The 13,478-nt window shown below is 41.6% G+C and overlaps 3 protein-coding genes across 3 annotated transcripts in view; 2 read left to right on the forward strand and 1 right to left on the reverse strand.

Annotated features, from left to right (window-relative positions):
• The window catches only part of LOC127689388 (zinc finger protein 39-like), a 236,606-nt gene that overhangs the window by 211,479 nt on the left and 11,649 nt on the right, over positions 1–13,478 (forward strand). The window lies entirely within an intron of this gene.
• LOC127689387 (uncharacterized) overlaps positions 1–13,478 on the forward strand; it is a 488,686-nt gene that overhangs the window by 137,248 nt on the left and 337,960 nt on the right. The window lies entirely within an intron of this gene.
• On the reverse strand, positions 796–1,296 carry LOC127689497 (bcl-2-related protein A1-like). Its single transcript, XM_052189205.1, has one exon. It carries the CDS (start codon positions 1,294–1,296, stop codon positions 796–798), a length of 501 nt encoding a protein of 166 aa, XP_052045165.1.

The raw sequence follows: 13,478 nt of genomic DNA on the forward strand, positions 1-13,478 counted from the left end.
AAAAGAGGAACATTCCTTCACTGCTGGTGGGATTGTAAGATGGCACAACCACTATATACATCAGTCTGGTGGTTCCTAAGAAAACTGGACATGACACTTCTGGGGAACCCTGCTATGCCTCTCCTGGGCATATACCCAGAGGATTCCCCAGCATGCAATAAGGACACATGCTCCACTATGTTCAGAGCAGCCTTATTTATAATAGCCAGAAGCTGGAAAGAACCCAGGTATCCTTCAAGTGAGGAATGGATACAGAAAATGTGGTATATATACACAATGGAGTACTATTCAGCAATTACAAACAATGAATTCATGAATTTTTTTTAGGCAAAGGGATGGAACAGGAAAATATCATCCTAAGCTAGGTAATGAAATCACAAAAGAGTACGCATGGAATACAATCATTGATAAGTGGATATTAATTAGCCCTGAGGCTCTGAATACTGAAGATACAATTAGCATATCAAATGACTCCCATGTAGAAGGAAGAAGAGGGCCCTAATCTTGGAAAGGCTTGACCCAGCATTGTAGGGGAGTACCAGGACAGGGAGGGGGAAAGATAGGAGAATGGATGGAGAGAAGAGGACTTACGGGACATATGGGGAGGGGGAACTGGGAAAGGGGAAAGCTTTTGGATTGTAAACAAAGAATATAGAAAATATAAAATATATATAATAAAGAAATTCTATCTATCTATCTATCTATCTATCTATCTATCTATCTATCTATCTATCTGTCTAGAAAAAAGTCATTACACATTCCCAGCCTCCATTCTGTTGTATCCATGCTTCTTTGTTATTCATTATGAATTCTTCCACAAAACTGGAATCTTGTTTGTACACACTCACATCCCCGGCAATCTGCTCTTGTGAAACTTTTTTTAAGGAGAACTCCCGCAAAGGCAAATATAGTTACAATCCTTCTGCAGTTAATGATGCCATATTCAAATACTTTTTCCATCACTTGGTTGAATATTATTCTGGCAGTATCTATGGATTCCACATGAAAGTCATTCAAGAAAGGCTTCCGCTTCTTTTCAACTTCTTTCTGAACGGAGAAAGCGACTCTTTGTAGAACTCTGGATGTCTCACTTGGAGCCGATTCAAAGGCAGGTGCCTGTAGGACATACTGAAGATAGTTCTCAGCCAGGAAGTGGATATACATGAATTCATAGCTCTGGCAGAGCAGACTGGAGCTGTCCACGTAGAGGCAGAGGAGGCAAAGGCTGTAAAGATAGGGCCTGCCAGGGGAGGAGCCTCTATCATATCTGGAGGTTGCTGGAAATTCTGTTTGCATCATGTCACAGTGTCCTTCCTTCTTGTCACTTTTTGTGCATGGGCTGTCTGTGAAAGCCAAGGTTCACACTGTGAAGGAGAAAAATGTTTCAGAGCAACACACCATTTCCTGTTCCTCTTATGATTCAGTTTAAAAGTCAAAAATAAGAGGATGTGGAGAAACCAGATTCCCTGTAAGTAGGTGGGAACTAGAAGCTCATCAAAGTCACTCTGGCAGTAGTGCACTTGAGAAGTGGTTATGCTAGGCTGAGAGGAAAAAAAGTTAGCTCCTTTCATCAATTTATAATTTCTGATAAAAAACAATACAGCTTTAAATCCAACTCAGTATATACTTCTTTTTAAGAATTCATTTATTTTTTCTTTGCATTTGCCTGAGTGTGTATATATGTATCACATGCATGAATACCCACAGAAGCTAAAAGAGAGTGTTGGATCCCCGAGAACATGAGTTACAGGCAACCTGGTGCAGGTGCTGGGATGGAACCTGGGATCCCCTGAATCAGCAGCACGTGTTCTTAATTTCCACGTCACATCTCTAGTCCTTAAACCATCTTTGTATATCATGTATATTACCCTTTACCTGGTTAGAAATCATGGGAGAAATTAGTAGTAATAACCTTAGACTGACAGTGCCTCATCTCAGTTGTAGACAAATCCTTCTTCCTGTTTATTGTGGCTTTGCCTGAACTTGGAAAAAGAAGCCATCTAGACTGACCTTAGAGGCTCAGGTTGAAGCTAACATAGATGACCTAAATACTGCTCCTGTTACTGTGTCTCCTGAGATGTAGGTGCTTCATGATGCTCCTCTTCATTCTGTTATGGGTAAATGATGATTTGGCTTCTCAGTGACCCCCTGACCCAGTGAGTAGAGAACTTCCAGAGTGCACAGTTTGAAGTTAAGAGAAAATATATCATTTTGTTGAGCCTTGATAAGCAACTCTGAGAGCTAAGTGGAGATTGTGAAATCAGTGGTTAAGGCAACGTTGAAACTTTGATTTGGACGTTAAGTCTCCTCACCTAAGTATGTAGCAGGGAAAGCAGCTGCTAAATGCATGGAGATGAGGAGCTATGTTTGTCTGACAGCTTCAAGCTGATGCACCAGTGGTGGATAAGTAGAAATAATTCACATCCTTAGAAATATCAACTGTTTCTCCTTCCATTTTCGTCTTTCCATACATGCAACGACTTTGATTCTTTGCATCAGCATCTTATGAGTAATGGCAAACACAGAAGAGAAATCGATTTGCAACTTGTATTTATTTTATTTATATTTTAAAGAGTTTTATTTATTTATTTTGTACATAAGAGTACACCACCATTGCTCTCTTCAGACACACCAGAAGAGGGCACCAGACCCCATTACAGATGGTTCTGAGCTACCATGTAGTTGCTAGGAATTGAGCCCAGGACCGCTGGAAGAACAGTCGGTGATCTTAACTGCTGAGCCATCTCTCCAGCCCCTACAACTTGTATTTATGAATGTTGCTATAAAGTTGAGAAGGGAGGGAGAGAGGCTGCTCAGAGTGCTAGGAAATAAAAACTTGTGGTAGGTGTGGAAACACACAAGAGTTATTGATCCAAAGCCAGATGACCTTAAACCTACCACCAAGTGCACTAGAGGCTACAGGCCCTACCATCTGTTTCCATTCAGTGACTGCAAGGCAGGACTGTGAAGCCATACTCCCCTACAAGCCAATGTCCTCAGAAGGAAACTGGTTCTACAACTTTCAGCAACATGTAGATTCTATTAACCTGCTTCCTGAGCACTCTGTCTCCACTCTCCATGCTCTTCTTTCTTCCTCACAAGGGTCTGTCCTGAGTCACTCTCTTGCAGCCTCCCGAGAGAGAGAGAGAGAGAGAGAGAGAGAGAGAGAGAGAGAGAGAGAGAGAGGAGATACCTATACCACCACCAACCAAAAAATCTTACAATTAGTTTTCAGTCCAGAAAAAACTATACTGATTTGCTGGATGAAATAATTAGAATAGGTCAGATACTTCCTGAACAAATTATGATGGTCCTAGACTGAGGCCATGCAACAGTTCTGAAGCTCTGAGTTGTGTCCACTGTGAATTAAGTGGGACAGGCTGATTGAGGAGAGAGAGGTGATGGAGGAAGGATTGCCAATGTTTCCATATTTTAGATGTCCTTTTGCCTAGGGTCTTGGATTTATTATAGCATGCCTGCCCGGGGTCAATCTCAGCAGCACAAATACAGAATGAAAACAACTGTGGCCTGACCAAGCCTTTCTTTGTGGTTATTTTGTCCAGAGGCTTCTATTAAAGAAGCATGAAAGCCTAACCAATACTGAAGAACTGCTTGTGACTGCCATGAGAACAAGAATGATTTGTGCTGTCTCAATGATGAATTCAATTTCTTTGCTATCAATCTTTTATTAATGTGTAAATCCTTGTGGATTTCATTGCACTTGCAAAATGTACTCCTATGTTCAGTTATCTATGCTTATAGTAAGCCACCCTCTCAATACTCAAGGTTTAAAATTGTGTGTGTGTGTGTGTGTGTGTATTTCTCATGGCCCTGACATTTTTGTTTTTGTTTTGTTTTTTTATTCGATATATTTTTTATTTACATTTCAAATGATTTCCCCTTTCCTAGCCCACCCCACTCCCCGAAAGTCCCTTAAGCCCCCTTCTCTCCCCCTGTCCTCCCACCCACCCCTTCCCACTTGCCCGTTCAGGTTTTGCTGAATACTGCTTCACTGAGTCTTTCCAGAACAAGGGGCCACTCTTCCTTTCTTCTTGTACCTCATTTGATATGTAGATTATGTTTTGGGTATTCCAGGTTTCTAGGTTAATATCCACTTATTAGTGAGTGCATACCATGATTCACCTTTTGAGTCTGGGTTACCTCACTTAGTATGATGTTCTCTAGCTCCATCCATTTGCCTAAGAATTTCATGAATTCATTGTTTCTAATGGCTGAATAGTACTCCATTGTGTAGATATACCACATTTTTTTGCATCCACTCTTCTGTTGAGGGATACCTAGGTTCTTTCCAGCATCTGGCAATTATAAATAGGGCTGCTATGAACATAGTAGAGCATGTATCCTTATTACATGGTGGGGATTCCTCTGGGTATATGTCCAGGAGTGGTATAGCAGGATCTTCTGGAAGTGAGGTGCCCAGTTTTCAGAGGAACCGCCAGACTGATTTCCAGAGTGGTTATACCAATTTGCAACCCCACCAGCAGTGGAGGAGTGTTCCTCTTTCTCCACACCCTCTCCAACACCTGCTATCTCCTGAATTTTTAATCTTAGCCATTCTGACTGGTGTAAGGTGAAATCTCAGGGTTGTTTTGATTTGCATTTCCCTAATGACTAATGAAGTTGAGCATTTTTTAAGATGCTTCTCTACCATCCGAAGTTCTTCAGGTGAGAATTCTTTGTTTAACTCTGTACCCCATTTTTTAATAGGGTTGTTTGGTTTTCTGGAGTCTAACTTCTTGAGTTCTTTATATATATTGGATAATAGCCCTCTATCTGATGTAGGATTGGTGAAGATCTTTTCCCAATTTGTTGGTTGTCGATTTGTCCTCTTGATGTTGTCCTTTGCCTTACAGAAACTTTGTAATTTTATGAGGTCCCATTTGTCAATTCTTGATCTTAGAGCATACGCTATTGGTGTTCTGTTCAGAAACTTTCTCCCTGTACCGATGTCCTCAAGGGTCTTCCCCAGTTTCTTTTCTATTAGCTTCAAAGTGTCTGGCTTTATGTGGAGGTCCTTGATCCATTTGGATTTGAGCTTAGTACAAGGAGACAAGGATGGATCAATTCGCATTCTTCTGCATGCTGACCTCCAGTTGAATCAGCACCATTTGTTGAAAAGGCTGTCTTTTTTCTTTTTTTTTTTTTTTTATATTTTTTTTATTCGATATAATTTATTTACATTTCAAATGATTTCCCCTTTTCTAGCCCCCCCCCTCTCCCCGAAAGTCCCGTAAGCCCCCTTCTCTTCCCCTGTCCTCCCTCCCACCCCTTCCCAGTTCCCCGTTCTGGTTTTGCCAAATACTGTTTCACTGAGTCTTTCCAGAACCAGGGACCACTCCTGCTTTCTTCTTGTATCTCATTTGATGTGTGGATTATGTTTTGGGTATTCCAGTTTTCTAGGTTAATAACCACTTATTAGTGAGTGCATACCATGATTCACCTTTTGAGTCTGGGTTACCTCACTTAGTATGATGTTCTCTAGCTCCATCCATTTGCCTAAGAATTTCATGAATTCATTGTTTCTAATGGCTGAATAGTACTCCATTGTGTAGATATACCACATTTTTTGTATCCACTCTTCTGTTGAGGGATACCTGGGTTCTTTCCAGCATCTGGCAATTATAAATAGGGCTGCTATGAACATAGTAGAGCATGTATCCTTATTACATGGTGGGGAATCCTCTGGGTATATGCCCAGGAGTGGTATAGCAGGATCTTCTGGAAGTGAGGTGCCCAGTTTTCGGAGGAACCGCCAGACTGATTTCCAGAGTGGTTGTACCAATTTGCAACCCCACCAGCAGTGGAGGAGTGTTCCTCTTTCTCCGCACCCTCTCCAACACCTGCTGTCTCCTGAATTTTTAATCTTAGCCATTCTGACTGGTGTAAGATGAAATCTTAGGGTTGTTTTGATTTGCATTTCCCTAATGACTAATGAAGTTGAGCATTTTTTAAGATGCTTCTCCGCCATCCGAAGTTCTTCAGGTGAGAATTCTTTGTTTAACTCTGTACCCCATTTTTTAATAGGGTTGTTCGGTTTTCTGGAGTCCAACTTCTTGAGTTCTTTATATATATTGGATATTAGCCCTCTATCTGATGTAGGATTGGTGAAGATCTTTTTTCAATTTGTTGGTTGCCGATCTGTCCTCTTGATGGTGTCCTTTGCCTTACAGAAACTCTGTAACCTTATGAGGTCCCATTTGTCAATTCTTGCTCTTAGAGCATACGCTATTGGTGTTCTGTTCAGAAACTTTCTCCCTGTACCGATGTCCTCAAGGGTCTTCCCCAGTTTCTTTTCTATTAGCTTCAGAGTGTCTGGCTTTATGTGGAGGTCCTTGATCCATTTGGATTTGAGCTTAGTACAAGGAGACAAGGATGGATCAATTCGCATTCTTCTGCATGCTGACCTCCAGTTGAACCAGCACCATTTGTTGAAAAGGCTATCTTTTTTCCATTGGATGTTTTCAGCCTCTTTGTCGAGGATCAAGTGGCCATAGGTGTGTGGGTTCATTTCTGGATCTTCAATCCTGTTCCATTGATCCTCCTGCCTGTCACTGTACCAATACCATGCAGTTTTTAACACTATTGCTCTGTAGTATTGCTTGAGGTCAGGGATACTGATTCCCCCCAGACTTTCTTTTGTAGCTGAGAATAGTTTTAGCTATCCTGGGTTTTTTGTTATCCCAGATGAATTTGATAATTGCTCTTTCTAACTCTGTGAAGAATTGAGTTGGGATTTTGATGGGTATTGCATTGAATCTGTAGATTACTTTTGGCAAAATGGCCATTTTAACTATATTGATTCTTCCGATTCATGAGCAAGGGAGGTTTTCCCATTTTTTGAGGTCTTCTTCCATTTCCTTCTTCAGAGTCTTGAAGTTCTTGTCATACAGATCTTTCACATGTTTGGTAAGAGTCACCCCAAGATACTTTATACTCTTTGTGGCTATTTTGAAGGGGGTCATTTCCCTAATTTCTTTCTCAGCCTGCTTATCCTTTGAGTATAGGAAGGCCACTGATTTGCTTGAGTTGATTTTATAACCTGCCACTTTGCTGAAGTTGTTCATCAGCTGTAGGAGTTCTCTAGTGGAGTTTTTTGGGTCACTTAGGTAGACTATCATGTCATCTGCAAATAATGATAGTTTGACTTCTTCCTTTCCTATTTGTATCCCTTTGACCTCCTTATGTTGTCTAATTGCCCGTGCTAGTACCTCAAGTACAATATTGAAAAGATAAGGAGAAAGAGGGCAGCCCTGTCTAGTCCCTGATTTTAGTGGGATTGCTTCAAGTTTCTCTCCATTTAGTTTGATGCTGGCTACCGGTTTGCTGTATATTCCTTTTACTATGTTTAGGTATGGGCCTTGAATTCCTGTTCTTTCCAAGACTTTAAGCATTAAAGGATGCTGAATTTTGTCAAATGCTTTTTCAGCATCCAATGAAATGACCATGTGGTTTTTTTCTTTGAGTTTGTTTATGTAGTGGATTGCATTGATGGATTTCCGAATATTGAACCAACCCTGCATTCCCGGGATAAAGCCTACTTGATCATGGTGGATGATCGTTTTGATGTGTTCTTGGATTCGGTGGGCAAGAATTTTATTGAGTATTTTTGCATCGATGTTCATAAGGGAAATTGGTCTGAAGTTCTCTTTCTTTGTTGGATCTTTGTGTGGCTTTGGTATCAGCGTAACTGTGGCTTCGTAGAAGGAATTGGGTAGTGTTCCTTCTGTTTCTATTTTGTGGAATAGTTTGAAGAGTATTGGTGTTAACTCTTCTTTGAAGGTCTGATAGAATTCTGCACTGAAACCATCTGGTCCTGTGCTTTTTTTGGTTGGAAGACTTTCTATGACTCCTTCTATTTCTTTAGGCATTATTGGACTGTTTAGATGGTCTAGTTGGTCCTGATTTAATTTTGGTATTTGGTATCTGTCAAGGAAATTGTCCATTTGCTCCAGATTCTCCAGTTGTGTTGAGTACAGGCTCTTGTAGTAGGATCTGATGATCTTTTGGATTTCCTCAGTTTCCGTTGTTATATCTCCCTTTTCATTTCTAAGTTTGTTAATTTGGATACTTTCTCTGTGCCCTTTGGTCAGTCTGGCTAAGGGTTTATCTATCTTGTTGATTTTCTCAAAGAACCAGCTCCTGGTTTTGTCGATTCTTTGTATGGTTCTCTTTGTTTCTACTTAATTGATTTCGGCCCTGAGTTTGATGATTTCCTGCCTTCTACTCCTCTAGGGTGAAATAGCTTCTTTTTGTTCCAGGGCTTTCAGGTGTGTCATTAAGCTGGTAATGTATGCTCTCTCCATTTTCTTTTTGGAGGCACTCAGGGCTATGAGTTTTCCTCTTAGCACTGCTTTTAATTGTGGCCCATAGATTTGGCTATGTTGTGTCTTCACTTTCATTATGTTCTAAAAAGTCTTTAATTTCTTTCTTTATTTCTTCCTTGACCAAGGTATCATTGAGTAGAATATTGTTCAATTTCCACGTGTATGTGGGTTTTCTGTTGTTTTTCCTGCTATTGAAGACCACTTTTACTCCATAGTGATCTGATAGGAGGCATGGGATTAGTTCGATCTTCTTATATTTGTTGAGGTCTGTCTTGTGACCAATTATATGGTCGACTTTGGAGAAGGTACCATGAGGTGCTGAGAAAAAGGTATATTCTTTTGCTTTAGGATAGAATGTTCTATATATATCTGTTAAATCTAATTGGTCCAAAGCTTCAATTAGTTTCATTATGTCCCTGTTTAGTTTCTGTTTTCCTGATCGGTCCATTGAGGAAAGTGCAGTGTTGAAGTCACCACAATTATTGTGTTAGGTGCAATGTGTGCTTTGAGCTTTAATAAAGTTTCTTTTACGAAAGAAGGTACCCTTGCATTTGGAGCATATTTGTTCAGGATTGAGAGTTCTTCTTTTATTTTTCCTTTGACCAGCAAGAAGTGTCCCTCAGAGTCTCTTTTGATGACTTTGGGTTGAAAGTCATTTTTATCTGATATTAAAATGGCTACTCCAGCTTGTTTCCTGAGACCATTTGCTTGTAAAATTGTCTTCCAGCCCATTACTCTAAGGTTGTGTTTGTCTTTGACCCTTAGGTGTGTTTCCTGTAAGCAGCATCCTGTCAGTTAGTCTATGTCTTTTTATTGGGGCATTGAGTCCATTGATGTTAAGAGATATTAAGGAATAATGATTGTTACTTCCTGTCATTTTTGATGTTATTTTTTAAATTTGATTGGTTAACTTCTTTTGGGTTTGATGAAAGGTTACTATCGGGCGGCGGCGGCTGCGGCGGTAGCAGTGGCTGCTCCAGCTGAAGGGCCATCAGCGGTGGAACCAAGGCGACACAGGGTCCAGTTAGGCCCTGTGCCCACGACCACTGACCTTCGCTGACCAGCCGGGCGGCAAGCAACTGCGGTTCTGCGGAGCCTTTCGCTGCACGGAAGCCACTTCAGAACTCGGCTTCCCGCCAGTCAGAGAGACTCACCTCCACCTTGATCCCGGGCTCCAGAGATCGGTCAGACTGAGGTACACAAACATAATCCTAGGCCCAACACCGCAGGGTCCTGAGCCAGACGGGCGTTGGCCTGCAACCCAGGCACTGGGCTGTTCGAGTGGCCATCGGGGCGCCAACCCAGCCAGGTGTTTTTTATTTTTTGCCCCGGCCGGCGCACGCGCCGCCATTTTGCCTACAGGAGCCAGAGTGCTCGGGAAGGGCAGAGACTGCTAACAAGCGTAGCCTGAGGCTAACAAAACGGGGGTCTAGGCCCCAAAAGGCACAGGACTGACCCCAAGAACTGGGCGGCTTGGTGGGCCATCTGTGTGTCAACCCGCCCAGGAGGTTATTAGCACAACAGACTCTCCCCAGTGCTTTCCGGGGAAGCGCAGGACGCGCACAGCCCGCCATCCGGGTCACCTGGCGGACCCAAATAACAGGACATAGCCCTAGGGGAACTTTGCTCGGACCTTGGCCTCCCAGGCGTTTGCCTGGACTCAGGGCCCAGGCGACAAGGCTAACCTAGTGTGCGCCAGCCCGGTTGGGGAAATCGGCTGCCCAGCGGAGTGAGCGGAGCACAGGGGAGGTCACAGCAACAATTCACCTTCGGAGCTCCCTGGGGGTGCACACGGGTTCCACCTGGTCCACAGACACAATCTGGGGCAAGGCCTCAGGCAGAAGCCCCCAGCTCAACTCTCTCCGCTTCAGATCAGCCTGGGTGGCCGCCACATCTCCAGGTCCCTCAAGAGGCTAGTGGGGGCTTTCCGGGCGGCCAGCTGGGAGAAGTCGGTGTGCTCCAATAAATCCTGCGGGCCCACAGCGGGAGCCTTCAGGTGCCTGCTTCGGATTCTGAACAGCCTGGACCAACAGCACCCTGTCTACAGGCATTGCAGAGTGTAAGCTGTGCACCAGAGGCCAACGGGGAAGGGGCAGCTTGCACTGGTGAGTCCAGCACTGACAAGACCAAGTAACACCAGTGAGAGCTAGATGGGCAAAAGGCAAACGCAGGAACGTCACTAACAGAAATCAAGGCAATATAGGCAACATCTGAACCAAATTCTCCTCTACCCAGCAAGTCCTGGATACCCCATCACACCAGTAAAACAAGATTTGGATTTAAAATCACTGGTCATGATGCTGGTACAGGAACACATGAAGGACATTCAGGAGAAAATGGATCAAAAGTTAGAAGCCCTTGCAAGGGAAACACAAAAATCATTGAAAGAAATCCAGGAGAATACAAAGCCAACAAGGAGGAAATGCAAAAACACTTAAAGAAATACAGGAGAACTTTGGTCAACAGGCTGAGGTCATGAAAGACGAAACACAAAAATCTCTTAAAGAAATACAGGAGAACTTTGGTCAACAGGCTGAGGTCATGAAAGAAAAAACACCAAAAATCTCTTAAAGAATTACAGGAAAGCACAAACAAGCAAGTGAAGGAGCTAAGCAAAACCATCCAGGATCTAAAAACAGAAGTAGAAACAACTAAGAAAACTCAAAAGGAGACAACTTTGGAGATAGAAAGCCTTGGGAAGAAATCAGGGGACAGAGATGCAAATATCAACAACAGAATACAAGAAATAGAAGAAAGAATCTCAGATGCTGAAGATTCCATAGAAACCATGGACTCAACAGTTAAAGAAAATGCAAAATGCAAAAAGCTTGTAACCCAAAATATCCAGGAAATCCAGGACACAATGAGAAGACCAAAACCTAAGGATTATAGGCATAGATGAGAGTGAAGATTTACAACTTAAAGGGCCAGCAAATATCTTCAATAAAATTATGGGAAGAAAACTTCCCTAACCTAAAGAGAGAGATGCCATGAATATACAAGAAGCCTACAGAACTCCAAACAGACTGGACCAGAACAGAAATACTTCCCGTCACATAATAATCAAAACACCAAATGTTCTAAACAAGAAAGAATATTATAAGGCAGTAAGAGAAAAAGGCCAAGTAACATATAAAGGAAGACCTATCAGAATCACAGCAGACTTTTCACCTGAGACTATGAAGGCTAGAAGGTCCTGGGCAGATCTCATGCAGACTCTAAGAGAACACAAATGCCAACCAAAACTACTATATCCAGCAAAACTCTCAATCACCATAGATGGAGAAAACTAAGATATTTCACGACAAAACCAAGTTTAACCCAATATCTATCCACAAACCCAGCCCTAAAAAGGATAATAGGAGGACAACACCAATACAAGGAGGGAAACTTCACCCTGAAAAAAGCAAGATAGTAACCTTTCATCAAACCCAAAAGAAGTTAAGCAATCAAATTTTAAAAATAACGTCAAAAATGATAGGAAGTAACAATCACTATTCCTTAATATCTCTTAACATCAATGGACTCAATGCCCCAATAAAAAGACACAGACTAACTGACTGGATACGTAAACAGGACCCTACATTTTGCTGCTTACAGGAAACACACCTCAGGGTCAAAGACAAACACTACCTTAGAGTAAAAGGCTGGAAGGACAATTTTACAAGCAAATGGTCTCAGGAAACAAGCTGGAGTAGCCATTTTAATATCAGATAAAATTGACTTTCAAACCCAAAGTCAATCAAAAGAGACTCTGAGGGACACTTCTTGCTGGTCAAAGGAAAAATACAACAAGAAGAACTCTCAATCCTGAACATCTATGCTCCAAATGCAAGGGCAACCCTCTTTCATAAAAGAAACTTTATTAAAACTCAAAGCACACATAGCACCTAACACAATAATTGTGGGTGACCTCAACACTGCACTCTTCCTCAATGGACCGATCAGGAAAACAGAAACTAAACAAGGACACAATGAAACTCATTGAAGCTTTGGACCAATTAGATTTAACTGATATATATAGAACATTCTATCCTAAAACAAAAGAATAATACATTTTTTTTCAGCACCTCATGGTACCTTCTCCAAAATCGACCATATAATTTGGTCACAAGACAGACCTCAACAAATATTAGAAGATAGAACTAATCCCATGCCTCCTATCTGATCACTATGGAATAAAAGTGGTCTTCAATAGCAACAGAAACAACAGAAAACCCACATACACGTGGAAATTGAACAATACTCTACTCAATGACACCTTGGTCAAGGAAAGAAATAAAGAAAGAAATTAAAGACTTTTTAGAACACAATGAAAATGAAAACACAACATACCCAAATCTATGGGACACAATGAAAGCAGTGCTAAGAGGAAAAACTCATAGCCCTGAGTGCCTCAAAAAGAAAATGGAGAGAGCATACATTACCAACTTAATGACACACCTGAAAGCCCTAGAACAAAAAGAAGCTATTTCACCCAGGAGGAGTAGAAGGCAAGAAATCATCAAACTCAGGGCCGAAATCAATCAAGTAGAAACAAAGAGAACCATACAAAAAATCAACAAAACCAGGAGCTGGTTCTTTGAGAAAATCAACAAGATAGATAAACCCTTAGCCAGACTGACCAAAGGGCACAGAGAAAGTATACCAAATTTAACAACTTAGAAATGAAAAGGGAGACATAACAACGGAAACTGAGGAAATCCAAAAAATCATCAGATCCTACTACAAGAGGCCTGTACTCAACACAACTGGAGAATCTGGAGCAAATGGACAATTTCCTTGACAGATACCAATACCAAAATTAAATCAGGACCAACTAGACCATCTAAACAGTCCCATAAAGCCTAAAGAAATAGAAAGGAGTCATAGAAAGTCTTCCACCAAAAAAAGCACAGGACCAGATGGTTTCAGTGCAGAATTCTACCAGACCTTCAAAGAAGAGTTAACACCAATACTCTTCAAACTATTCCACAAAGTAGAAACAGAAGGAACACTACCAATTCCTTCTACGAAGCCACAATTACGCTGATACCAAAGCCACACAAAGATCCAACAAAGAAAGAGAACTTCAGACCAATTTCCCCTTTATGAACATCGATGCAAAAATACTCAATAAAATTCTTGCCAACC

The sequence above is a fragment of the Apodemus sylvaticus genome, chromosome 7 (assembly GCF_947179515.1).
Source record: "Apodemus sylvaticus chromosome 7, mApoSyl1.1, whole genome shotgun sequence".
NCBI lineage: Eukaryota > Metazoa > Chordata > Mammalia > Rodentia > Muridae > Apodemus > Apodemus sylvaticus.

Coding starts and splice junctions, on each gene's coding strand:
- LOC127689497 (XM_052189205.1), bottom strand. CDS start 1,296: ATGCAAACAGAATTTCCAGCAACCTCCAGATATGATAGAGGCTCCTCC.